The sequence below is a fragment of the Lepidochelys kempii genome, chromosome 19, assembly GCF_965140285.1.
Source record: "Lepidochelys kempii isolate rLepKem1 chromosome 19, rLepKem1.hap1, whole genome shotgun sequence".
Taxonomy (NCBI): domain Eukaryota; kingdom Metazoa; phylum Chordata; order Testudines; family Cheloniidae; genus Lepidochelys; species Lepidochelys kempii.
Genome location: NC_136398.1, coordinates 10,781,322 through 10,807,932, shown reverse-complemented (window position 1 = coordinate 10,807,932; position 26,611 = coordinate 10,781,322). Strand labels below are relative to the sequence as shown.

General features: G+C 48.2%; 2 protein-coding genes across 3 annotated transcripts in view; one reads left to right on the top strand and one right to left on the bottom strand.

The window, feature by feature from the left end:
- The window catches only part of WASF2 (WASP family member 2), a 41,295-nt gene extending 29,582 nt beyond the window's left edge, over window positions 1-11,713 (top strand). For both annotated transcript variants that reach the window (XM_073317975.2, XM_073317976.2), the window contains 4 exons: window positions 1,119-1,249; window positions 3,312-3,467; window positions 5,923-6,437; window positions 6,985-11,713. In XM_073317975.2, the coding sequence (XP_073174076.1) occupies window positions 1,119-1,249; window positions 3,312-3,467; window positions 5,923-6,437; window positions 6,985-7,139 (957 nt within the window). In that variant the 3' untranslated portion in view covers window positions 7,140-11,713. The remainder of the gene's footprint in view (window positions 1-1,118; window positions 1,250-3,311; window positions 3,468-5,922; window positions 6,438-6,984) is intronic.
- A 10,830-nt stretch (window positions 11,714-22,543) lies between these two features.
- On the bottom strand, window positions 22,544-25,978 carry GPR3 (G protein-coupled receptor 3). Its single transcript, XM_073317507.2, has 2 exons — window positions 25,642-25,978; window positions 22,544-24,533 (listed from the first exon to the last, which is right to left on the bottom strand). The coding sequence occupies exon 2, from the start codon at window positions 24,515-24,517 to the stop codon at window positions 23,531-23,533; it is 987 nt and encodes a 328-aa protein (XP_073173608.1). The 5' UTR covers window positions 24,518-24,533; window positions 25,642-25,978; the 3' UTR covers window positions 22,544-23,530.
- Between the last annotated feature and the right edge of the window lie 633 nt (window positions 25,979-26,611).

Sequence of the window (26,611 nt, the reverse complement as noted above, 5' to 3'; positions counted from 1 at the left end):
TTTAACATATGGAAGTGTTTAAGCCATGTAAAACTACAAAAAAACCCACCACCACACTGGCCCATTGCTGCACTTGAGTGTCCTTTTGACATTAGTGAATTACAAGGTAAATTGCATTATAAAAGGATTCATTTACTATACCTCCAAGGCTTAGTTTGGGGAAATCTGACTTACAGTGTAAGTGATTGGAACATCAAATCTCAAAGTAGTTCATGACCTTGCAGTCAGAGTATAAGCGAGAGTTTCGGCATAGTGGAATCCTTGGAATGGGGTTGGTTTTAGCCCAGTTCGTTGTGGGCAGGTGTCCGCCTAACAAAAACCCTACTTCCAAGTTGCTATTAACTGGCTTCCTTTTGGAAGCCTCAACGCAAAGACCAAAGAGGCACTAGAGGCTTGTCCACATTGTAAGACGCTGTGCAGCAAGCCAGGGTGAGACTCTTGCTGTGCAGTAACATCCCGTGTTGATATTGTGGCACTCTGGGACTTTCATTGTGCTGTAGCCGTTTCCACATGGGGCATTACTACATGGCAAGCAGGTGCGTTATAGATGCACACCTTGGCTTGGTGCCCAGTAACTTGCCGTTTAGGCAAGCCCTAGGTTCGGGAAACTGATCTGCCCTTTCACTCCAGAAACCATCTTTCCTGGCCAGAATTGAGGCACACTGGTTGGAGCACAGGGGGAAAGTTCATGCTTATGTTGCCACTTGTGCAGTAGCTGTTCTGTAGGTAGAGGCCTTTCGTATCTCAGTCTGAGGGCTTGTCTAGATGAACAGTTAGTGCGCAACAAGATAGGGTGTAAATCTACCTCACTAACCTGCCGTGCACTAATCGTTCACGTGGGCATATAGAGCCCAGCTGGCTAGTTCAAGGTAGATTGACCTCCCCCATCCCCATCTTGCCACAAATTAACTGTTCATATAGGCAAATCTTGATCCTTCCACCAGTACTAAATTCACTCTACTGCAGTCTCAAAGAATCCCAAGATTTTTGTAATCTCTTAAAATGTTAGTTGGCTCTCTCTCTCCTCCTCCCCTCCCAGTGAGATGGAATAAGGACAGACTAAATCCAAACACGTTTTCAGTTTTAATGGGTCTTTTTCTTTACTTTTCTTTCTTTAGAAAGAGAAGAAGGATAATCCCAACCGAGGGAATGTGAATCCGCGGAAAATCAAAACCCGAAAAGAGGAGTGGGAGAAATTGAAAATGGGACAGGAGTTTGTTGAGTCAAAAGACAGACAAGGACCTGCTGGGTAAGTGAATCTGGCTATTTATGCAGCCCTCTGTGAAAGGGAAGCTGTCTGGCATTGTTGATGGTAATGCAATTCACCCTGCTCTGCAGTTTCTCCAGATCTGCTGTGCAGTGTGGATCGATATCCCTGCTAATCAGATTCTCTAAAGGAAATCTGTCTGTTGGTTTAAAACTTGTGAAATAAATCAAGAAGCTAAACAGTTTAAACAAGGTGGCGTGAGTGGTCTTCAGAAGCAAATCTACTTCTGCTCTCGGCTCCCCTATCCCACAGATGCAGAAATGTCATGGACTTAGTCCCTTTAGCCCATCATCACTCATCCCTTTATAGCTGGGTCACCAGTTTTGTCTGGCCCAGAACAGAATTAGCAAGGGCCAGAAGCCATGCATTGGAGCGTGGGGATATCGTATGGAAGGAGGAGTGCAGACTCTGTGGCATACTTCCAAACCTACAGAAGCTCTTCTGAGAGTGCTTCATAGGCATCAGGCTTTTCTGGGGTTCATGGAGGGTTGGCTGCTATCTGCAGAGAGAGGTGTTCCCCACCATGAGAAATCAGCAGGAAAGGTGGTGCTGACCCTTCTCTCCCAAGTTCTCACAGCAGCACTCAAGGCATTAAAGTGACATAATTTTAGTAGCCTTTGTCTCCTTGTAGTTATGGGCTGAATTAATATAGGAGCCTCTTGTGGTGAGGAAAGCCAGTGAGTAGGGCAGGCAGACATTCCCAAAACTGCTTTGTGTCTCTTTCTTTTCACTCTTAACCTTTGGTGGTGGGGCACCGTTTCTTTTACTGCTTTTTCATAAGCCCCGCTTCCTGTTTCAAAATTTAGGACTTTTCTCCTCCGATCCAAGTTTTTTCAGCTACAGATCTCTCTTCAGTGCCTCCTATTCAGGATTTAATTTAACTTCTGACACCAGTCTGGCGGGAAGCAAACTGAATTCCCAAAATGCACTTCCCAGTATGCTCTTTTCTTGCCATTTGTGGCTCTTTTCACTTAAGAAAATCTTATTTTTAATCACACATTTTATATTTAAAAATAAAACCTGCTTTTCTTTTAATAGCCGAGTCAGTTGACTTGAGACTGACTTTTCCTTGCTTTCACTATTTCCCACTACAAATTCTCCTATGCATTTTAGTTCGCTGTAGGTTCTGATATGAGGCTTGAAGAGTGTTTGTTTTTGTTTCAGTGATCTTACTCTACTGTCAAACTTGGGGGTGGCCCAAACAAAACACTGCATGTTTCAGCTTTGGATACTTTGAAATTTACTTATGACTGCATCCACAATGTGCTAAGTGCTTTCCCAACCTGCAGGAGGTGATAGCCTTTGCCCTAATGAGCACATGGTTACATTAGGACTTTTATGCTGCCATGGAGAGTGTACAATGTAAATGAGACCTGACAAGTCCGGTTTTTGCCCATAATCCAGATTTAAGAGCAAGCTTTTACCAACCCTAAAACTAATAGAAATATTTGTTTTGTTTTAAAATAACACAAATATTCTCTTTTAGTGTTGGCAATCCACGCACTGAATTACTGTGCTGATGCATAAAAACCTGAAAATAAACTTGTCTGGATACTAACAATAAACAAAAGTGAGAATAACTAGTCGACTTCCATTGTCCAGACTGAGACCCACGGAGAATAAACAGCCATAATGAGTGAAAGTGAATTTTAAATGTCTAAAAATCTGAACAATTTCCAGTAATCTAAAATGCTTCAGGAAACTTAGATCAGGAAATGACTTATGTACAAATACATGATTTGGAGCCACATGGTGTCCCTTTTGAATAAATTATTTGTATTATAGTAGCACAGAGAGGTGCAGATTGTGACTCGGGGTCCGTTGTGCTGGGCTTTTAACAGCGCTTGAGACATTCCTGATAGAAGAGCTTCCAGTCTGAAGTTTGGAGTGAGGCACTTGAGCATGGCTCCAATAACTAGGCTACTTGCGGTGGAGCAGCCTGCATTCCTGGTTTTGTTTCCCTGATGCACCGTCCTGGAAGTACTCCTTTTGGAGGCGAGGAGGAAGTTGGGTATCCCTGTTCCATTGCTATCTTTAATTTTAGATATCCCCCTAATGTGGTGTATCAGAATGGCAGCATTGGCTCAGATGAGAGCATGGAAATGAGCTACTATCCACCACCACCGCAGTCTGATTCTGTCTCACCACCATCTCCATCCTACCCAGAGGACAGCCTGCCTCCACCACCCTTGGATTTTAGGTAAACCTCCGAGACCTGTTCGGCCACAGAGAAATAGTAGGTGGGGCAAAGTGATATGTTAGTGGGTTTCACTAGCTAACTAAGTACTGTATTGAGACCCGAGTGAACCTGCCTGTCAGTAAAGTGTACAAAGAGTATGACGACCCCTCCTTAATGTTTAGTTTCGGTTAACATAAGTAAGAGTCCTAGTGAGAGAACACCCGTCAGTATAGAGTCATAGAGTTTAAGGCTGGAAGGGACCACCAGATCTAGTCTTACCTTGTGTAAAACACAGGCCACCAACTCCCTCCAGCACCCACACACTGAACCCAATAACCAAAATTAAATCCAAGTATTACAGCCCACAGGAGATTACACTCCTATGTGCCACAGGCAGAAATAGGAAGGACCAAGATACATCAGTGCCCAAGGACTCTCCCAACAGCAGGGAATTGATTAAGTGACATATACCCAATGATCCTGGCAGCATGTGTATATGTGTGAGGGTCGCTGCAGAGGAAGGCAAAAACCCCCATGGTCACTGCCAGTCTGACCTGAGGAAAAATTCCTCCCCAATCTGACATATGGTGATCAGTTAGACCCTGAGCATGTGAGTAAGAACCAGCCAGCCAAGCACCTTAGAGCGAGAATGCTCACTGCCACCTCAGAACCCTGGCCCTTCCTGTCCAACGTCCCATCTCTAGCCATGGCTGTACCTGATGCTTCAGAGGAAGGAGATTAAAAAACACCCCAGAACATGTTTTGAAAGGGGAGGGGAATCCGTTCCTGACCACTGCAGGTGTCTGGCTGAAACCCGAACTATGAGCTTTTAGGAACATAAGACATAAACTAGAAGCGAGCTCCAGGGCTATTGAACCCTGTCTCCTACGATCACAAGCAACCCCATCATACAATCACACTCTTAAATTTGTCCAGCTCTCTCTTCAAATTAATTAAATTAAAGCCCCAAACTTCCCATAATACCCTAACAGGAGAGCATTAGCTCACTTTTCTTACTCTGTGAATTCTCCATATGTATGAAGCACCCATCCTCATAGAATCTGGGTTCCATTAGACAATCTCGGCCCAGTTTTGGGTGCCCAGTTGATCTGTCTCCCTCTTCAAATACAAATGCTTGAGAGCATGTGGTCCTGCATCCCGCAACAGCACTCTGCACAGAAACAGTCCCTGTTACTGGGTTCCTACACTGTCACCACTTTCCCCTCTGATCTTTGCAAGTGCAGGGTGTAGGTGCTCTGAGACCTCATAGTTCGAGTTCTTGGGGCCCTAGTGTCTCCTACAAGGTCTAGAGCATCCTCATTGCCCCAAGACATCAATGTTCTCCAGGATCCGGTCCATTGCACACCAATTCCAGAATGGCCTGATATTGGCTCAGTTATAGAGGTCAAAACGAGAGTATCTTTTAACTAGTAGGAACCAGAAAAGTGTGGCAAGAGTAAATACATAGAGGGAATAGGTGACTGCCAAATGCTATAGTGCTAGCTTGACTAAAACGTATCAAAAGGCAGCATAGCTTGTGAGTTTGAGTTGCAAATACAAATCTGTCACCGCCTGAGATAGGCACGCCGTCCTGCGGCAGCTCTCTAGGCGAGAGTGGAGATGGGTGCTTCCGATAAAACTTGTCCTGGTTTAGGCAATTACTTAAAGCCATGGCTGTCCCCTGAATCTCTTATTTGAGAAAAAGGGTGGAGGTAAATCGACCCTTCATTATAAAACGACCAATAGTCTCCATGGCGTATCAGAGGAGCACCATAGGCTGTGTGTTAATTTGCCAGGTTTTGAGGCAAAAGCATTCTGTTTGCTAGCATTCAGTGTAAGCTTCCTTTTACCAATATGTAAGCTGGTAACATAGCACTTTCTGGGCACTAATGTTTCCTGCGAATGGAAAATTGTATTCAGTCATTTATGAATCCATATTTCCCTTCAGTGTGTATTGGATCCCATTACCGTTTTTTCCTTAGACCCTTGACAAGAGGTGACAAATCATCACCAGTGCTCCAGTAAAGAATCAGTGAATGTGTTAATAGCATAGAAAACAAGAACTAAAGGTTACCTTGATAGACATCCCTGCTTAGCAGCTGAATGGATACAGAATGACTGGCATTTCTCTAGAAGATTCTGAGCTGAGAGGGCAGTCTGGCCTCTGGCAGAGAGAGATTTGGTGTTTGGCTCGTACAGTATACTGTTACTGTGCGGGCTGATGGGACATCCGATAGTGTTTCTCTCAGCCGCAGTGTCAGCTGTCAGTTCTGTTCTCCTAGCCAAGAGTAATGCAGCAGGATAGTCAGCACCAGGGCCCTGGAGAACTTCAGTAAAAGCTGGGAGTTGGAGGTGAAAGCTGGACAAAATCCTCTCTGATTACATAAACTCAATCTAATCTGAGCTCAAAGCTAATGGTACTCTCTCTCTCTTTCTCTGCCCCCACCCCCAATATTACTCTTTCCTCCTGCAACAGCTACCCAGTAGACAACCAAAGAGGTTCTGGTTCTGGAGGACAAAAAAGATCCAGCCTGGTCAGTCCAAGCCATCCTCCACCAGCTCCTCCAATTGGATCCCCACCTGGTGCCAGGCCAGGCTTCGCTCCACCTCCTGCTCCTCCCCCCCCACCACCAATGTCGGGAGTTTCCCCACCACCTCCTCCTGTAGGATTTCCAAATTCAGGGATGCCGTCACCACCATCTCCATCCTCCTTCCCTCCTCATCCCGATTTTTCTGCCCCTCCTCCTCCGCCACCACCTCCAGCAGCAGAATACTTTGCTGTACCTCCACCACCGTCACCTCAGCCAGCAGATGGTGCTCCTCCCCCTCCTCCCCCTCCTCCCCCTCCTGGCCCCCCACCTCTGTCTTCCAGTGGCATGGATGGTGCACCAGCTCCACTTCTGTCTCCAGACTCCTCGGCCTCCAAGCCAAAATCTTCCTTGCCGCCTGTGACTGATGCCAGAAGTGACTTGCTTTCAGCGATCCGTCAAGGTAAGCCCTGGCTGTGATTTTTACATATCCTCTTTCCCATAAGCCTAGCTATTCTCTCTTCTGAGGGAGATTCCAGGGCACGGAAGCACAGGAGCCATCCCATGGGCAGCACTGCTGCTGGCTTGCTCCTTGTGACACATACCTCCTGTAGATGATCTAACCCAAAGAGAACCTCAACTCCCCTTTTCACCCCGATGAGGGTGCCCTCTAGTTTTAAACCTTTGCAGATTGCCCCGTAAGAATCAATGCAGCTCCCAAGTTGAAATCAAACTGCCTTTAGAGAAGCAACACATAGCGCTTGCGAGGAGTATGGGAAGCCAGCTCCTCTGGCTTCCTCCAGTCGCCCTTGCTCCAAACCTATCCAGGCTGGTCAGTGGTTTGACCTGTGTGCCCCCTTCTGTGCCAGGCTGGCCCAGCGCACTCCAGGCATTGATCAGGCCCTGCCCAGGGCTATTCAGAGCACAGCATTGGAGCAACAGTTCTTTGTAGACCGCATGAAATATCCCACCGTCAAGTGACCGCCTCTCTGGCTTCTTCCCCTTGCCAGGCTTCCAGCTCCGCAAAGTGGAGGAACAGCGGGAACAGGAGAAGCGGGACGTTGGGGGCAATGACGTGGCAACGATCCTCTCTCGCCGCATCGCTGTGGAATACAGTGACTCCGAGGATGATTCTTCGGAGTTTGGTGACGAGTGGTCTGATTAACCATGGTCCTGCTCCCCACGCTCCTCCTCACTGGCCTGACCCCTTTCTTAAAGAGCCAAGTACTTCCTAGGTTGCCAAAGCCTTTTAGCTTTTCCTGTCTCCTCCAGTAACCGAAGATGTACTAAGGGGTTTCAACAAATCCCCTTTGGCATGACTTGCACTCACCTTTCCAAAAGGTCCCCCGCAAGATGCTGTGGGTTGCAGTGTTGTTTTCCAGCAGGAGGAGGAGTGGTGCTTGCTCATTAAAGGAAACATAGACCACCAGATTTGCAATGCCACAGAACAAAACACGGTTAAAGAGCCTTTGGGATGGTTTGGTTTTTTTAAAAAATAAAGATCCGTGACCCTATTGCAGCCAAAGGGCTCTTCAGGAGGGCATTTTCAGCCAGTTTTCTCATTGCAGCAGCATCTAGGATATAGTGGACCTAACTCTATCATCCTCTCAGGTTAATATTGGGAGTAGTGCTAGAAAATGAGCTTAAAATGTCTCCTCTTCCAGACTGCACCCCATTATTAAATAATCCTTGGAACAATCCTTTTTTTTTTTTTTTTTTTTTTGGTGATGGAAGCATCATTTTTCTAGCATTTCAAAACGAACCTGCCTAAAAAGCTCTCTCAAGCTGTGGGGTTGCAGGGTGCACTACATGGAAACCTGGGGTTAGGTTTTCTTTAAAAGCTGCCTCTACCCCCTCCAATAGCCTGGTTTGAGCCTCCACAGCTGCTGAAGGAGGCTGAACTAAGAGACGCAGCCTTAGGAAAACGCTAACCTGGCTGCCCAGTCTGGGTGTGCAGGGGCATTACCAAGTCAGAAAGTTTCCCTCCTGCCTCTGGTGTGCTGTGGAAACTAAGCAGTGACAGCTAGGGCTTGCTAGGTTCTGCTGTGCTGGGAAGGTTTTCATCTGTTACCTAGTGAGCTCTGCAGTGTGTCTAGAGCAGGAGATGTAACCAGTGGTATTGGGTGCGGAGAAAGGGAGCTCTGAGCACCAAATAGGCTTCAGGCTCATTTGGTGTTCAGTGTGTCTACAATTAACTTACCAGCCAGGGCAAGGAGGCGACGCATCAGTGTCTCATTTGGCCTATTCAGGGCAGCACTTTGGTCAGTTTGAGTACAGGTGCTTTTCATTGAAGCCGATGGCGTACTTTATGCGGGGAATTGAGCAGCAGAAAATGCCAGTATTTAGCCTATGCTGCTGTCTCCTACCCTGGTGGGGAGGGTTACATGTGGTGGGGTGTCTCTGTGGACTGAGTCAGCCATCAGTAACATTATATCTAGCCCATCTTTCCACTACTTCGCATCCATAGTCCAGTAGTTAATGCAACCTTTTCTGAGAATTATCTCCTTTACCAGATAAACTTACAAATTCCTGATCTGCTCCCAGGAGTTGCATTACAGGTAGGGGTGGAAATGAGGATTTTATATTAGCTGACTTAGGTTTTATTGTTTTTATTACATTTTTAAGTTGAGTGCAAGCACCTCCAACAGGATAGATACAAAAACCTCTCTGTAGCAGGTGCTTGTTTAATATCTTATCTGGGCTTGACTGTCGAAGTCTCAGTCAGTGTGACATAAAAGAGCAGTTCCTAAGTTTTTCACAGAGATCCCAGCCCATGTGGTTCATGGATCCAGCTATGGGGAGAGAGACCATGCAGATGGCCAACTCTCCATTCTCTGCTCTGCCTTTACTTTTTTGAAGTATTTTGCCAACATGTGCCTCTCCTTCCCTTCCCTCTATGACTTGCCTTATTACTGCTTTTGTATATCAAAACAAAGATGTCACTAATACATGGGACACAAGATACAGCCAGAGGTTGCCGTATTGCCAGGAAAAAAAAACCCTCTTGGGTTTTTGTTTTTAGTGTTTTAAATTCTCGCTTTTCTGGATTGTTGCTATTTTCTTCAATACCTTTCCCTTTTTTAATGTTTGAAAGAGAGAATAAATGAAGTGGCCTAGATCTTAGGTTTCTCTGGAGGCTAGGGGACCACGTTTTTCGGTGCAGGTGTTGTCAAGTTCCAGTTTGACTGGAAAGCACCAGTGAGGTTAATTTATTAAATCTCTGCACTGCTATATTTTGGCAGCAAGCCAAGTGGGTAAGGTAGAATCCTGAGAGCATAGGGCTGGTCTTCATTATGGGGAGATTGATGCTGCTGCAATCGATGCAGCAGGGCTTGATTTAGCGGGTCTAGTGAAGACCATAAAGATGCTAAATAGACGGCACAGCACTCTTCATTTGACCCTAGTATTCCAGGTCTCCGAGAAGGATAAGGGAAGTTGGCGGGAGAGCATCTCCTGTCGCCGCAGCATAGTGAAGACACCAGGGTAAATTGACCTCTAAGTTACGTCGACCTAAGCTTCGTTATTCACATAGCTGGATTAGCGTAATTTAGTTTGATTTACCCCCATAGTGAAGACGAGCTCATAGGCAGTGAAACTTACACTACTTTCTGATGGGACAAGAATATGAGAGCAATGTTAGTTCCAATCCTCCAGTGCCAATAAGCCATAATGCACTCCAGGGCACTGGAAATTAGGAACACAAAAATTCCATACTTGGGTTCTTTTAAAATTGCTTTGGCTCCACCTGGCCCCATTTCATGAAGGGGAAGCTAATATTCCTTTCATTTGAAGCTTTGAAAGGTGTGATATCCCGTGTGACCTTAAATGGACAATCCATCTGTGTGCAAGCCACCAGTTGGATTGTGGAGAAAGAGGGGTGGTGCCAGATGGTTCTGGACCATTCTCCTGGCTCTGTCCAGTGTTGTTCTAAACATCTATGCAGTAAAGTCTACCCCTTTGTGCTGGGTGGCCATAAAGAAGCAATGCCCACTTATGCTGATCAGAGATCCCATCAATAGAAGGAACAATGTTTTCTTTATTCAAGTCTAGTTTAAAAACAATTGTGCTTTTAAAGTCATTGGGGTCCTTAGGAGTGGATCTGAAACATGGGTCCTCAACCTGGGGGGAATAGTGGGAGGGGAAGAAAATACGTGCCAAGAACAACCTCTCTGCAAGATGGTTGTACCCAAATGGCTCTAACTGTAGGGCTGCTGACCTATTCATGCAAGGGGCATGTGCTTGGCTAAACAGCCTCCTGGTCACTTTGTTGGTTTCGCGTGTTCTTAACTTATTTCATATGACCATAGAGATAGGTACATTCCAAACAGCACAGTGGAGGGAGCTGCCAGTGTTTCACAAATCTGGGGATAAGAATTTTAATAGGTGTCCAGGCACGCCTTTGTATTTCTGTCCAGTCTAACCCAGGTTGCAGGTCATGCAAATCCAGTGCAGCCTTTAGCCAGTGCTTTTATTGGGAGTCATTTGCCACTGGATCTGCTGACATGCGTTGTCACTTCACAGAGCATGTTTGGACAGGGCGGGTTTTCTTTCCTTTCTGATCCTGGTTGTGTTCTCTCTCTCTTCTCAGCTGTAGTGCCTGGCAGCTTCTCTCAGCCTTCTCCCCTCTCCCCCCACACACTTGCACATAGGGTATGCCTACTACAGGTTTCCAGGGCTCAGCCTGGAGGCTCATCTGCAGTCAGTGACCTTCATTGGTTCTCCTCTCCTTATCAGTCACAGTGCACCAGACCAGAGCCAGGGAAGGGGCTCTTGGAAGTCCCAAATGGCCAAGAAACTGTGTGAAGTATAACTTCATGAGAGAGAATTGCAGTCCATGGACTTCTTAAATATGCCTGCTTTAAAAGTACCTGTCCTGGATGGGCCAAGCCTGTCTCATAGCTGCCCTGGGTCAGGTTTTCTGTCTCTCTTGTTGTTTTACAAAGCCTTGAAGTGGGATGTGGATCAGATTTTATTACTGTATTAACGTTATTCCTTTTGATTCATTTTAGAAACTAACCCATTTTTTTTCTTGTTTAGAATGATGTAGAACTAGAAGAGCCATGATGCTTCTGAAGTGCCTTATTTCCTATATGATATAAATATATTTATAAGAGTAATTATTCCATTTGTAACCTGGGGGTCTACTCTGTGCAAAAGTTGTGTTGGTGGGGAAGAGATGCACCATGTCTTATAAGGAGCCAAATGAGTCTTACGGTGTCAAAGGAAAAGGGGTGTGGGAAAGGATTCTCTGGGTTGTGAGCAATGGGGTTTACTCCCTTTCAGACCAAAGGAACGCAGAGAAGTATCAAAAACTAAACCCTGTTAAAGTCTCTCCAGCAGAACACTGTACGTCTTTGGCATCGAGGTTAACAACTTGTTTTACCCCACAGAGTGAACATTGACAGCCGGATTTTGGTTTGTTATGCCAGTGTAAATCAGGATTAACACTACTGGCTTCAGTGCAGTAGTTCTGCCTTTCCATTTATGTATCTGAATTCGGAATCTGGCCTTCTCTGTTTTTCCTAGTAGTGCCTGTTTTCTATTTTCCTCTGTCAGGTGCTGTTTAGCCAAGTTTTCATACTGCTTTTTTATAGTCTGCTTGGTCTCTTCCCCTCCTCCCCCCCCCCCCCCCTGATGAAGATCCTATTTGCAATTTTTGTAATGTACATGTAAAAATCTTCGTTTTTTAAAAATGTAAACTTTAAAAAAAATCTTGATAAAACCTTTCTATCCAATCAACACCTGTGTTCATGTCAGTTTGGAGTCCGGGGCTAACAGGTTGGGAATGATGCCTGTGGGTGATAGAGGGCAAAGATCTGACCCTTCCATTATGGCCTTGAGGATGGCGGTCCCATGAGAGATTGGGTTTTGAGAAGCTCTTATTATGACTGTTTGAGAGGACTTGAGAGTTACCAACAGACAGGCAAAACCAAACTGAGACTACAATTGCCACCCATACCCAGCTGCCGAGACTTGTTTATCTTTACCTAGAAGTTCCCCGGCCTAGGAGTAGAACAGGAGTATCAGAACAGGATTATGGGTGATGCCATGTTAACGCCTCGTGTCTGTGTAGCCAAAGTGTCCTGCGATGTATCCCTTTAAGGCCATTGTGATGCAGGAGCCCAGCAGTGCTGGAGCTCTGAGTCTGGAGCCAACTGTGAGAGCTGTGTTAATAAGAGCATTAAATCTGTCTCTGGGTTTACCATCCCAAGAGTCTACAGATTCCAGAGCCCTTTGCAAACATTATATGTGCAAAAATCTCTTCTTCCACCACTGAAATGCAGCTGCTTCTGGGGTGGAAAAGTGCCATCTCTGCAGCCAACTAGTGCTTGCCATGCTGCATAAGTGTTAGGAAAGGAAATGGCATCTAGGGAGTGAGGCAAACCTCTGCACAGACAGAGAAGAATCTGTGGCATTTTTCCCAAGAGCAGAGTTACACAGGGTTTGCTTTATTTTAAAAGCTGCTGAACAGGCCCACTTACAATAAACGGCGTAATGCACAAATCAACTAGCATGGGTGGAGGACTTGCAGCCTAGCCCCATTGTGCTTGTGATGCTCTCTCATGGACTGTCTTGCAAACGACTTGCTGAGTAAACCTATTGCACGAATATGTTTATTTCAGATTGCGTGGGAGCAATGAAAGCCTTTGTCTCAAACTCTGTCCCACTTCTACCACAAACTTCAGGCCTGAATTGCTAGTATGTAGATTTCCTATCGACTTCTGTGTTCACAAGCACATGTTGCAGCATTGTGCCTTTTCACGCTTTGCGGCTGATACAGTCCCCGCTGCAAACCCTTGTTAGACTAATTTGTGGGTTATTCCTGCCAGCTCCAGAATGAGCTTCCAGCACAGCTACTGCAGAGCTACTTGTGAGAAGGGTTGGGAGAAAGAAGGAAGGGTTGTTTACGATTGGCCCCTACATCCCAAGCCTGCTAGGCACCTTAGAAATTCACTGGCTATCGGAAAAGCCCATCTTGGACATAAAAGGTGCAGTCTTAGCTATGCCAGCTTGTCCTAGAACTGGAATCTCAGTGTGCCTCTGGTTTGTCATTAGCAGCCAAGGCCAGAGTAATGTGGTGCTCCTGTTTTCAAGGGGAGAACCAGATATACGAAAATTTCATGTTCTTGCAGTTACTAATCCCTTCCTAGTTAGCTTTTCATTTTCTAAAGGCTGCTGACCTGCAAACTCTCTGATAGCAGCAGTCTCCCCAGTCAGTCCCCAAAAATGTGCACAACGCTGATCAGTGGAAAGCTCTTAATACCAGATTCTCCTCCCTATGGATCCCATCATCTACTGTCCTTGTAGTTGCTGTATACGTTACCTGGAAGGCTGTGTCGTCCTGAACTGGGACAGCCTGGCTGCAAGGATAGGAGTCTTGCAAGCTGGATTAGACCTTGTGTATGTGAGAGGAGACGGGATGATTTGCTGTGTGTGGAGTGGGCAGTTCTGGGCAGCTGGCTCATCAGTCTAGGGCTAGTCCTGGTTGCATCATGCAATGTTACAGCAGAGCCCACACAGACGTGATTGAAATCAGAAGGAAGTGCACCTGCCTTCCAGGAAAACTGCCACAATTTCTTGTATTTTTGCCAAGCAGTGCAATCAAAATGATCTCTCATCAGTTATGCACCCCCCCTCCCCTCCCCAATGTTGCGGGTTCAGTTCAGCCTCCCTGCAACCAGTACCCGAGCAGTAAAGGATATAGCGACAAGGTTAATTGTGCACTGGTGCTTTGCATTTCAAAGTTCTCCTTTTCATTAGCCGTGACTTCCTGAGCAAGAACTGCTCACTGAGGCAGTTGTGAGGGTCTCTTGGGTCTGCCTGTGCCTTGCAACTCTGGCCCTGTCCAAAGCATTTGATGTGTGTACGTCTCTCTTTCCATGGAGTTCAGTGCTAAAGCGCAGCTGGCTGGGATGCTGCTTCACAGGAACCCAGGTCTCCAAAGACCCATTTAATTTTCTCCTTCAAGGTGGTGTTAGCAGCACCAAGAAGATGCTGCCGGCTGCCTTGGACAAGTGGGATGTCGGTCCCTTCCACTGCTGACGTCATGTTCTTTCCCTTAATTCCCCCTCTGGGACCAAGGCGAGAGCAGGCCCTGCCAGCTTCGATCAGTGTTAACAGCCTGCTCTCCCCATGTGTGGCAGAGCAGAATGCTGCCAATGTCACCCCCTTTCCAAGGCCAGATTCATTATTTAAGCATCCAAGGGCGGTGGGAGAGAAGTGGAGGGAAGGATTATCTTCTTCTGCATGTGTAGTCCCTCCAAAGCACCCATTTCCTTCTCCCTGCGATCTGGGTGTGCCAGGAATGTGGGATCAGCCCTTAGCAATGGCTGGCTTCTTTTTGCTGTTGCCTATGCAGGCGGGTGGGGAAAGGAAATAAGCTCCTGAGCCGTGTATGGCTTTATCTGTAACTCTTCCATCTGCTCGCAGCGGTGCACAAAGAACTACAGGGTGCCTGAGGAATTAGGTATTTGGAGCTAGCGCTTCTGCAGTCTGGCAGCACAGCAGCTCAGATGCTTTAACAAAGGCCAACTCCTGCATGGGGCGGGCTTAAGGCAGCAGTTGTCAAGCTCGTTTTGTGGAGAGGGCCAAGTCACACTTTTAATTGCAGACTGTGCTGAATTTGCATGGCCCTGGCCCAAATGCACAGCCCTATAACCACAGCAGAACTCCCACTGCAACCGAGAGGAGGTTGGTATTGAGCTGGAGTGTAGAACGTGACCCACGATTGGTACTAGAGAGCTGTTCTTTCAGCAGTGCTGATGTTGGCTTCAATGGGGAGCTGTGGGTTCTCTGCACCTCTGAAGCTGGGCCCCAGACTTGTAGTTAGCATCTCATTCAGCATCACCACGCCAAAAAAAAAAAAGGGAATCTCTGTTAAAGGACCACACCACTGTCTCTGCCCTTTGTTTGTCTAGCTGTGTGGGTGCAGTCACCTGAGCTGTGGGCACAATTGTGGTAAGTGTTCAAGTGGAGTGCATAATTGTAACCTATGTTTGAAAATCCGGTGTGCTTAAAGCACTATCATTAGGCTTGAGAGTCAACATCCCATTGAGATGAATAGAAGTATTTCACATTTCTGAGCTACCGGTTCTGGCTGAAGGCTCCTAACGATGAGTGCGAACTTGCTTTGTGTCAGTTTAAGCTTTGTTTGCATGTGGAAGGCTTTCTTCACAACACTTATAACCTGCAGCAACAGTGTCACTCAAACCATCCTGCTGATCCCACTCCCTTCAGGTGTCGGTAATATGCTGGCAGCTGGGGGACTCCTTTTGATCCTCCTTTGACTCCTTTTGATCGTCTCCTGCACACCCAGCTTTGCCTTCTTAGGAAGCAAGGCTCAGCAGATCATGCCTAGTCTTTCAGCTCTAGGTTGCTTATTCAGATCTAACTCAGACTAGTAATGAAAGCTCTTCAAGTGTCCTATGTGAAATGAGCTTCTACTGGCTCAGTTTGTCTCAAACAAGCAGTGCCATCAGCAGCCGTGGAAGAGCCAAGGATTGAATGGGGACATGGAGAATGCCCATTGCTCTTGGCCACAAAAGCTGCCCCTCTAGGAGAGGGTAGAGGTACACTGATTTGGCCGGCCAGTATGGCTGGCACTCAGGCACCCTTCACCAGAGTTAGGGCACTTGGGGTGGAGGTAATTAAATACAGGGAAGGGGGGAGGGTTTGGGGCATGTGTGGACACACAACTCACTTCCTCATCGTCCATATTGCACTGTTTGATTGGAGCGGTCCTTCTCCATGCCTGTTCCATGTCAGCAGCAGCTCAGCTCCTGGGCATAGCAAAACCCGGCTTCAGGAGCATCTGGGCGCCGCCTGCTTTGCTGGATGGTTGGGAGCAATGAATGAATCTGCAGCAGACAGGACAGAGAGGTGTAAGCCTGGCTGACAACCTCCTCCATAAAGAAGCAGCATGGAAAACCCTCTGCCCATTTTCCTGCACTCAGCGTTGAGATGGTGAGGCTAGTCATTGGGTTGCTAGGGGAAGGTTCTCGCTGAGAAAAGAATAGCCATCATTTCTCCATGGTTACTTTCAAATGATGTAATCTGCAGCCCTCTCCCTGGTGTTTGCTCCCTAGAAACACAGTGAGCGGAGAGCAGTAAATTTTAGCCCTGTACCTATGGGTGCGTCTACACTGCAGAGAAAGTAGCTCTGGTTAGCAGTTTGAGTTCAAGCCTATAGGGATGTGTCTACATTGCGGCTGGGAGCAAGTCTCTCAGCCTGGGTAGACAGACTCGCATTAGCAGGGCTTAAGGTAGCATGCCAAAACTAGCAGTGTGAACGTTCTGGCTTGGGTGGGAGCTAGGCCGACCCCTTAGGCTCAAAAGCCCAAGTTCCAGCCCATACCCTAGGGAGAATCTGGGCTTGAAGTCCAGCTGCTAACCCAAGTTAAAAGCCAAGTTGATGTATCTTCACTGATGATTTAACCCGAGTTAGCTAACGTGTGGGTTACCCGCCCATTCAAGGTGTCGTACTGGCCAGAGAATTGGACTGGTGTCGGAACAGGGAATTGGATGGGAATCCGCTTGGGAGCATACTGGAAATCCACGAAGAGAAGGTGAGGGAGAGTGGACAGGGATTCCTGGGGTGCTCAGTCAGAGGCGAACTGATGAAGCAAAGATAATGGCTCATCTGCTAAAAGAATCAGGATAGCCCTCTCCCTCCTGCCCCCCCCCTTCAGAAATGGCTTTTGCAGAGCCCCTAGGGTCAGGGGAGAGCTGGGAATACATCTTGGAAGTTTCCATCACTTTAGACCCAGTTCTGCCTCCATCCCATATGAAGCTGGTGAAGGAAAAAGCTGCGTACAGCTAACAAAGAAGCAGAGGAAAGACCATGGTCTGCCAGTTCCTGAATTTTCACAAGGGCTCAGCCCACCTGCTCTGAGCAGATAATCCTGCTCCGGAGGAAAGTGAGTGAACCTTGCCAACCTGGCCTCTCCCCTGGGTAACCAGTTCAGAACCCTGCAGCTGCTGTTTTGTTTATACAAAAGCCAGGAACTCTGCAGTGTTTTCTGCTGCCTATGACAATTCTCTCTGGTTTGCCTAAGGTACGTTTGGCTGTGAACCTTGTCCCTGGCAGTGGGGCCTGCAATGCTGGACTAATCTTTTCCATGGCCCTGGGCGGAGACCTAAATATTGTCCTCTGCCTGCTCCACGTAAGGACAGGATATGGAAAACAAGCCGCCTTTATCCCCCCGGGCCTTCGAGGCTGCCTAGGGTATTGGCACTGATTTGGGCAGGCAGACAGAACTCCAAGCCTATGGAAGGGTGCACTGGGCACTGCCCAAGTGATTGGAGAGCAGTCGGGGGGCTGTAGTAAAATGTGTGCCCAAGTCGTTGCAAAATGACTAGGGGATACACACAATGAAACCATCAGATGTGGATCCGTGTTCTTGATTGCTGCTTGTTCCTTCCTGTTTGCCGACCCCAGGGTGCAGCCAGTCTGGCCCACCCGTCCAATCCGCCTCTGAGACCCTTCAAGGGAGCTTCCCCTAAGCAACGTCTAGAAATCATACAAGCCCCAACACTGGTGGTTTAACCCAAAACAGTTGCACTCATGATGTTGTTTACTTAGTGCATTTTTATTTTCTACAGATTCTGATCCCTTTCCCTTGAAAGGGTACAAGCTTGTCTCTGACGTGAAGGTGTTTGTCTAATCCAGCCCTGTCCTGCATGCTCTGTGAGCTGAAGGACTGGAACCATGCCTGGAACTACTGTGGAATTGCTTCTGGTTTGTGTCCTGTGAAAGCAAACATCAAGGCTGTGTGTGGGGTCTGGGTGTCTGCTACTTCCCTGCACCAAGCTTGGCCTGATTTACCGCTTAGGAGGGAAAGGAATGCAGCTATAGGTAAGAATCACCTGACCCTGTAGGTCTCTCAGCTTCCAAGTGGGAGCAGCTGGGAGCTCACTCGTGCAAAACCAGGGTGACTGGTGGTGGGGGGGGGGGCATTTCCGACTAGTTTAATGTGACCTAATGGTATGGAGGACACAGATATTTATTACAATAGTACCATTAATGCCCATGGGCCTTTGCCACACAACTAAGATGGCCAAGTGTTGCCTGTTCTGGCCTGGTTTTCACAAGTGCTGAGCACCTGCCATTCCTAACAACTTCAACAATTAGCGTTCCCGGAACAGAATAGGTTGCTAAGTATTTGGGGGTTTTGCCATGTGATCCGGGTCCTGTATTCTAGCCCCAGTGGAAGTTTGGAGTCTACTTAGCCCATCGTGCTCTCTAAGGCTGAAAAGCTATTGACACTGATGTGAGGCAGCAGCCACCTGCTGTGGGACTGACGGAGCAGGGAATTGGACAGGAATCCAAATCCACAAAGAGGAGGTGAGGGAGAGTGGACAGGGATTCCAGGGGTGCTCAGTCAGAGGTTAAACTGCTAAGCAAGCTGCAGGCAGCAATCCTGTCTTTGCCAGGGGTTAGGTCATAGGCTCGTTTGGGCCTCTGATGGTGTGTACACAGAGTTAGGGAGGCTGACTGTCTCCTTTGATCTTGGGAATTTGGGACTGTGTCTGCCCTTCTGGAAAATGGGGAAGACTGGGTATAAAATGGAAGGGAGAGGGGAGAGAAGGAGCAGGAGCTAAACATGGCTCTAGTTTGAGGCTCACAAATGTGGATGCATTGGGTTTGGGACGGGTTTCATTTTCTGGATGTCTGAAAGCAGCAACTTGCCAAACTGATAATGAATGCGTGAGAGCTAGCAGCCCCAGCCGGCTTCCTTTATAGGAGGTCAGGCTGGATGATCACAGTGGTCGCTTCTGGCCTTATCATGGTCATGGAACTCAGGAGAGCCAAGTTCTGTTCCTGGCTCTGCCACTGACCCTGCTGCGTGAGCTTGGGCAAGTCACTTTCCCTATCTGGGGCCCTCTTTCCCCTCCCTCCCTCCCTCCCTCAGTCTGCTTAGGTCTGTTTCGGTTGCCAGCTCTTCAGGGCAAGGACTGTCTCTCCCAATGTCTGTGCAGCATCCAGCACAATGGGGCCCAGATCTTGCTTGGGACCTCCAGGCATGACTGTAAGACAGAGCATAACATTCTGTTTCTGCAATAACTCTTCGTATTCAGGCTTCGTAGGGCACAGCCCTCTTTGTGGAGGGGGAGGAGATGCTGGAGGAAGGATGGTGTGTGCCCAGTGGAAATGTGTTCAAGAATATCTCTTTAAATTTCAGTGAAACCTTTATAAAAAAAAATTAAGCACTTCTCTAGGGTGTTGGAAAGCAAACTCGATAATCTTGCACTATGTCTGAATCTCTGGAGCGTGAAACTGATCCAAACAAAGAGAAACTGACCAGTGTTTCCACACTGAGGGGGAAAGTAGAGGTGTAGGGAGACCTTCTGTTGCATCTTTACTTAATCGGTCTAATGGTTTTTATTTGGGAGGGGCCAAACCTGGAACCCTAGATCAGAACCTGTTTGAATTTCAGGAGCAGGATCCAGATCCACAGCTTCAAGTCTAATTCCTCCCAATGGATTGGGTGCACATTGGATCCGAAACCACACGGGGACAAATGGGTCCCCATTCCAGTTCACGCCAAGCTGGCAGAAATGTCACAAGAACAGCTCCTTTGATGGAGCCTTCAGCCATTTAAGGCTGAAATCTCATGAGAACAATCTGCAAGGTTTGTGGGTCATTGAATCCATCCTGATTCACCCTCTAACCCAAATGCCTAAACGGGCTCAAAATCCGAACAGCTGCATGCTAGTTTTTATGAAATGTAACAAATTTGTAGCCATCTAAGAACTTCACGCTAGTCACTGTGCTGCACACTGTAGCCACAAAGGACACCACAACGCCATTCCTCCCACATACTTAACTTAAAAGAGAATCTCCCTCTGATTTTAGCTGTGTAGGGCCTATGACATGCAGTGTAGTAGTTCTGATTCCGTCCAGAAGAGAATGAGGTTACATGATCTGCACTCCTTCTCAGCTTCCTGAATAGATTCAGCAGAGAGATCCAGGACTGCATGGGCTGAGAATAAAAACCTTCTCATTCCCAAAACTGGGCCCTCCTACTATGGGGAATAAGTGCCCCATACCTGCCCTCTAGCTATCAAGAAGGCTTTGGTCTTCAGGGCTGCCCCTCTGGTTCCTTGCATTAGCTCTGTATTGACTTAGCGTCTGCTGTTCTCTAGCTTCCAGCACGGGATGCTTCTGGCTCTCGCTGGAACCTGCACTCACACCAAGGCCAGCAAGAGGAAGGAAACTCTGTTTCCTTTAAAAATATATATATATATCACCTGGGGCTGACCCCATATGGGACTGACCTCCACTGGGGTCAGTGTTCTCAGCTCTGGTTGCCTCTCAAGAGCCGCCTTTTAATTGGCTGTTCCTTTTCCCGGCCCGCCTTCCTTCCCATTGAACAGTTCCAGCACAGTGCATTGTGGGAGCTGTAGTACAAAGGCAGATGCTGTTTTCCCTCATTCTAAGGGGGCGTCAGGCCTGTGACTCTTGTTCTTGCTCTTCGCTGTCTCATGAGTTGCTGAGGCTGCAGCATTCGCGTGCGAGGCATTGTGCATGTAAAGACCAATGATTTATTTGTTGTGGCTGCTATGAGACCCAGGCGGGGAGGACAAAGATTAGGTGCCCAGAGAGAACAATGTTCCTTTCCCTCCCTCTGTGCCACCATTCCCACCCATTGTGATTTTAGCCTGGAGTCATTTCCAGCGTTAGCTGCATTTTGATTGCCAGAGCCATTCCTGTGAAGGAAATAAACCCAAACCACCACAGTTTGGGAACTGCTTTCCTTTCCCAGACTTCAGCCACCGCAATCTGTTTCCCTGAGTGATTGGAAACAGAAGAGTTCCTTGTATTAGAATATAGGAGCCTAAATTACAGGGGAGCAGGGCAGCTGGAGCTGAATTTAGAGCACATCTGAAAATCATGGGCCCTCTGGACCACAGCCAGACCCCCCCTAGTAACATTATTGTATGTGTAGCTTTCTAACATAGGTACGAACGTGGCCTACTAATTGAACACCTTGTTCTCTTTGAGTGTGTTCATTCTCACAGCCCCTCTCGGAGGTGGGACAGGGCTATTGTGTCCCCAATTTACAGCGGGGGATTTGAGATGCAGGGAGACTCTGTCTTGCCACGGGCCACACAAACTGCCTGTGGGGAAATGAGGAACTGAAGCTGGGTTTCCTAAGTCTTAGGTTAGGATCCTACTCACTGGCCCATCAGCCAATCTAGGAACAGCCCCTCCCTCCCCCTTCCTTTTGTTGCAAACTACAGGCCAAGTGGTGACATGTTGACTCCTGTTTTACTCCCTGCTAACTTGAGCACAGCTCCTGAGGAAGTCACACGGGAGGTTCTGCCTGAGTAAAAAGGAAAAATGAACGACTGTGGCATTTGGGCTGGTGTCCATGCAGCAGCCCCCCTGCAACATACCTCCCTCTGGGCTGGAGGGTGGCACCCAACCTGTGCATAGCATGCTGCATGACAGGCCGATGGAGGAAGTGCTAAATCCTCACTCCTGTGAAGGTGTCATGGCACCACAGAGCAGGCAGGTCCTGGGTTTTTATAGTCTCATTCAAAAGGACCCCTCAAAGCAGTCAACTGCACAGAACTCGGTCAGAGAAGGAGAAAGGTCTGAGTCAACTTTGCTGGGATTTGAACCTGTGGCTGCAGCATTTCAAACCTGATGCTCAAACTGCTAAGCCGTCCCTTGCATGTGTGCAGTGCCACAAACTGTCCTGTGTTTTGAAATGAGGGTGCCCAGAGCTCTTCAGTGTCATGCAGTTTCAGGATGCCATGGGGATCAGATTGCTGTTTGCACTAGGAGAAAATCTCACACTCCAATCTAGTTCTGTTTAACCCCTGGGCTTATTCAGGGGTCACAGAGATAGAAATGACCACACATCAGTCACAGATCATGCGCAGTGAATCAGTGTGGAGACTGCTTTTGTGCAGTGACGTAGCTCAGAATGCTTTTGCCTTCCTTTTCTCCTCTCCCCTCATCATAACTGCTCAGACGAGCGATCATTCAGATCTCCAGCAGCATGTTTAGTCTTCTGACACACAGCACTGTGTTTGCTTTGCCCCTCTGGCTCCTAGGAATTTCATCCTGGGTCCCCCGGAGGGCAGACATCTTCATATGTCCCAGATGGAGAGGTAGCCCGGTCCCAGATGATGAAAGCTTTGAGGATTAGGACAAGGACTCTGAATTGGACCCAGAGACCCCCCCCCAACTGAATAAAAGCCCCCTAAGCTCGGAAGAACTTCCAGCTAACTGGATGTGTTAGGCAACAACGGAAGTGTCTCCCAGGAGGACAGAGGGAGGCACTATTACTTGGGATATTTTACAACAAGATTGGCCAAAACACTAGAAAATGTGCCATAGCGAAGAATCCTGCATTGGCTCCAGGGAGATGGGCTGGGGGCTCTGACGCTTCTTTTCAGTCTCCAGAGTCTATGACGAAGGTGGCATTAATTGGACCCAACGCTTCGTAATTTATTGAGGGTGAAGCGGTCTCTTTCCAGTTACTCCCCTCACCCACAATGATCTTCCAATATCTCCCTCCCACATAAATCAAGCGGCAGCCAGATGTTGTATCACAAATTATCTTTATTTTTCTCTTATGATTGTAAACAAGAATACAGTACTTTCCAAATCACATGGAACAAAAGTCTGTGCAACAATGCAGAGAGATTTTCAAATGTCTAAAGTGCCTCTTACATTTGCTTCCTTTCCAGATTCATGCAAACCTGAAGACCATATAGTACCCTGAATAGCTGTCCTCTGAATCTGGCCAGTTGGACACGTGCAATCTGTCTCTCCACTGGGACAGAAACTTTAGTTAATTGAATAGTCTCTAGTGCAATGGTTTAGAAAGCAACTCTGACCATCTGAGCCCTTGGGTTTTTATAGGCACAGTCTAGTATTGCAGCCTTCCCTTTTTCGCTCCAGTTGTCTATATTTCATACAATTAAAACATTCCATTACCTAATACCACCCAGGGTACTCAACATGCAAAAGGAGCCATCATGAGTTTTTTGTATTAAAACAGAGTGAACACTAGAGGGCAGCAAACTACAGAGTTCAGAACAATCTATTGTCTTGAAAAAGCTGGCCATAAATAACAATAAATTAATAAATAATACATAAACATTTAACCACAGAAAAAAAGCTGGTTGGGTTCTGATCCATTGTTACAGGGGAAACAATGGATCTTTGATGTGGAAAATAATGTCTGACGACCTGAGGTAATTAACCAGGCTGTTTACAAGCCAAAGGAATGAAAAGATATTCTCTCTCTTTTTAAAAAAATGCACCATCAATATTGTGTCAAAGAAAATAGTCATGGAGGAGCTCACACACTCTCAAATATACTTTATTTATTTTTTATTTATGGATAAAAAATAAATATTTTTTTCTTCCGTAAATTCTAAAAGTGGAAAAATAAAGGAAGAGAGCAGCTCATGCACACAAGGAAAGGGGAATCAGAGGAGACATGGAATCTTTTAAGAGCTCTCACAAAATCTCTGTGGTTGTGCAAAAAGGGGAACTCCATGTGCAAATGGGTCTTTGGACTGAGGGCTGATGAGTCAGACATCGCTTGGAGATCTGGACCTGAAAGGTATTGTGGAAGAGAAGCACCCACAGCACACAGTCCACAGCACTTTCTGGATCTCTTGGTTCCTGAAGGCATAGATAACGGGGTTAATCATGGAGTTATAGGTAGCCGGGAGGATGGTCATGTAGGTATAGAGGGCTGGGTAGGTGTAATCTCCCAGGAGGCAGTAAATGGCAAAGGGCAGCCAGCAAGAAGCAAAAGTCCCCAAGATGACAGCTAAGGTGGAGATGCCTTTCCTGGTGGTGACGTAGTGTGAGGTGGCCAGGAAGTGCCTCTGCACAGCGATCTGGTGGGCGTGCCTGCAAACTATCTTGCAGATCTGTACGTAAAGCTGCAACATCACCGCAAAGACCATGAAGAAGGAGATGGAGAGGATGATGAGGTTGTTCTTGGTCAGGGGCTTCACGATGCTGCAGGTGGAGACATCTTTCAAGCAGTTCCAGCCCATGACAGGCAGCAGCCCAAAGCAGATGGAAAACCCCCAGGTCAGGATCAGCATGATGTAAGTCCTGGTGACCGTCCTTTCTGAATAGTAAGTCAGTGCATTGTAGAGGGAAAGGTAGCGGTCTATGGTGATGGCCAACAGGCTGCCCACGCTGGCAGTGAACGAGGTCACCAGGAGCCCCACAGTGATGAGGTTCACCACCTGTGACTGGATGCAATAGACAAAGGCAAAGTGGAATATAAGGCCCATGCCGGCCAGGAAGTCAGCAATGGCAAGGCTCCCGATGAGCAGGAACATTGGAGTCCGGAAGGCAGGGGTGTAAAATATGACGGCTACCACAATCGCATTCTCACAAGAGATGATGGTCCCAGAAATGCAAAGCACCACATCCCAGGGATTCAGGGCAAGAGGTTGCACCACAGAGTCGAGGTTCAAGGAGCTGCTGCTGCCATTACTGGCTGCAAACCGGCCCTGCTGGCCTTCAGTGGAGTTGTGGGACATGTCCTTGTTCATGACGTCCAGGTGTGACCTGCAGAAGCATAGCACCAAGTTCCATTTAGTGTCATCCTGCACATACAAAGGCTCTGGCATGCAAACTGACTTGTACCTGTGAGTTACTCATGAGCATCTCTGAGCACTAATCAGTGTCCAGTCTCTCTTGGTGGCAGATTTCACAGGGGTAGGCTCACCCCCCTTGCTTCCCATTGGCTTTCTCCAAAAGCTGGCTCTGATCAAAGCTTACAAGCTAGGCTACGGTGTAGGTTCAGTTGATTTAAGCTACCCAGGTGTGCAGCATGCTCACGATTTGCTCCTACGGGGAGGATATTTCTGGTCAGTTTTACACTGTTTTCTTTCTTTCTTTTTTTTTTTTTGGAGCAGGCAAAAAAAAAAGGGGGGGCAGGAAAATCCCTCATCCAGTTGTCTCCTTGCCTGTGTTTGCTTCCACTGAGCTATATGCATTGCACAATTGCAGTGGATAAATACTCCACACTCAGCTGAAGCTAAATGTTTTGCCACGCAGGGGCTGTTACCAACTTAGCCCTAACTGCTGATGCTGTAAAGTTTATAGAGCTAAATTTCCGTAATGGAAAGAGCAGGGTGGGCATCGCCTCTCTGACCAATTTGCCTGATTACATTTTTTGTCCTCTTTTAATGCTGCATCCCTTGCTTGGGCTCTGGCAGATCTACTCTGTCACCCGCCAAAGAGCTGCTTTCTCAGTCCTGCCATGCATCTTAATTTGCATTAGTGTTGCTGAAACCACTTATTTACAGCTCCTTCGTGGCTGCTGGGGGGTTGGTTCCCCCCCCCCCGTGTTCTTTGAATTTTTAATGCAGTTCTCTACCTCGAAAGCGGCACCCTCAGCTCAGTTATAACCCCAGTCTCTAGATTAACATGAGAACCTTTTCTGCTCCGACTTGCCAGCGAGTGGAGCGGGACTTTGCTTTACATTTAAGGCGCCCGGGGGGGAGGAATCAATGTCTACAACACCCCTCTCCTTCTTTTAAACCTTATTTTTGCTCTTCTGCAAGTTCCAACGCGCCCGGGGGCCCAGGGCGTCTGAGCTGCGTCTAGCTGCAGTGGAGGGGGACGCAAAAAGGGCTCGCCCCCCCCCCCCATGCAGAGGGGGGCTCCTCACCTGGTGCGCTGGGGCAGGGAAGTCCGCCTGGATCCTTTGCGGCTCCTCCGCGGATGCTCCGGTCCTGCTGGCAGGATGCAGGCGGAGGGCTCCGTTCCATGGGCGGCTGCAGTGAGACGGGGCTGGGGGAGACGCCGCGGAGTTATAGTGAATTAGCCCCTTTTGGGGGTGACTCACTCCCTGGGTTTTTTTTTTTTTGGGGGGGGGGGTCGGTTTGCCGCTGCCTGAGCCTGCGGCTCCTCTTGGCTCTCTGCTGGGTGACGTCAATGGGACGCAGGAGCCAATCACCTGTGGGGCGAGGAGCGGCGCGCGGCATAGTAATTGGGTTCCCACTGGAGAATTCCATTCATAAACCGCCCCCCCCCCCCCGCCTGGGGCTCGCGGGAGCGGTCAGGTGCCTCCCCTCCCCCCCCCCCCAGTCCCTGCCCGTCCTTGCGGCGCCCGCTGCTGCGGTGCAAGCGGGGGGCAGCCCCGCCAAGCCATTGCTCTGCGGTCTCCCCCACTTGGGGGCGGTGCCCCCCAGCCGAGGCTGTTCCCCGGAGCGGTGGGGTCCTGGCATGCCGGGGGGGAGGGGAGCTGCTTGCTTGCTGCAAACTGGCGCTGAGCGGGGCTCGGCTGCCCGTGCAGTGGGGCAGGGACCCCAAAGCCTTCAGGGTGAGCGGGGGGGGGGGGTCAATGTCACGCCAACAGGGCCAGTGGCTCAGAGCTGGGGGTTGGCCATGCCCCGCGCGGGACCGCCTGTCGCAGTGATCCATCTTGGAGGGGGCGGGGAGGGGGCGAGTTCCCCATGTGGGTTGACAGAGCTTGCGGCTCCCGCAGCGCTGGGGTCTGAAATCAAGCCTGCAAAGCTGCCCCCCACACCCGGGGAGGCTGGGGGTGGGGAGGAGGGAAGCACTCCCCCCACACTCAACTTGGCCCCTTGGTCCAGGGGCAGAAGTGATCCTCTGCCTCCCCCCAGGCTAGGGTTTCA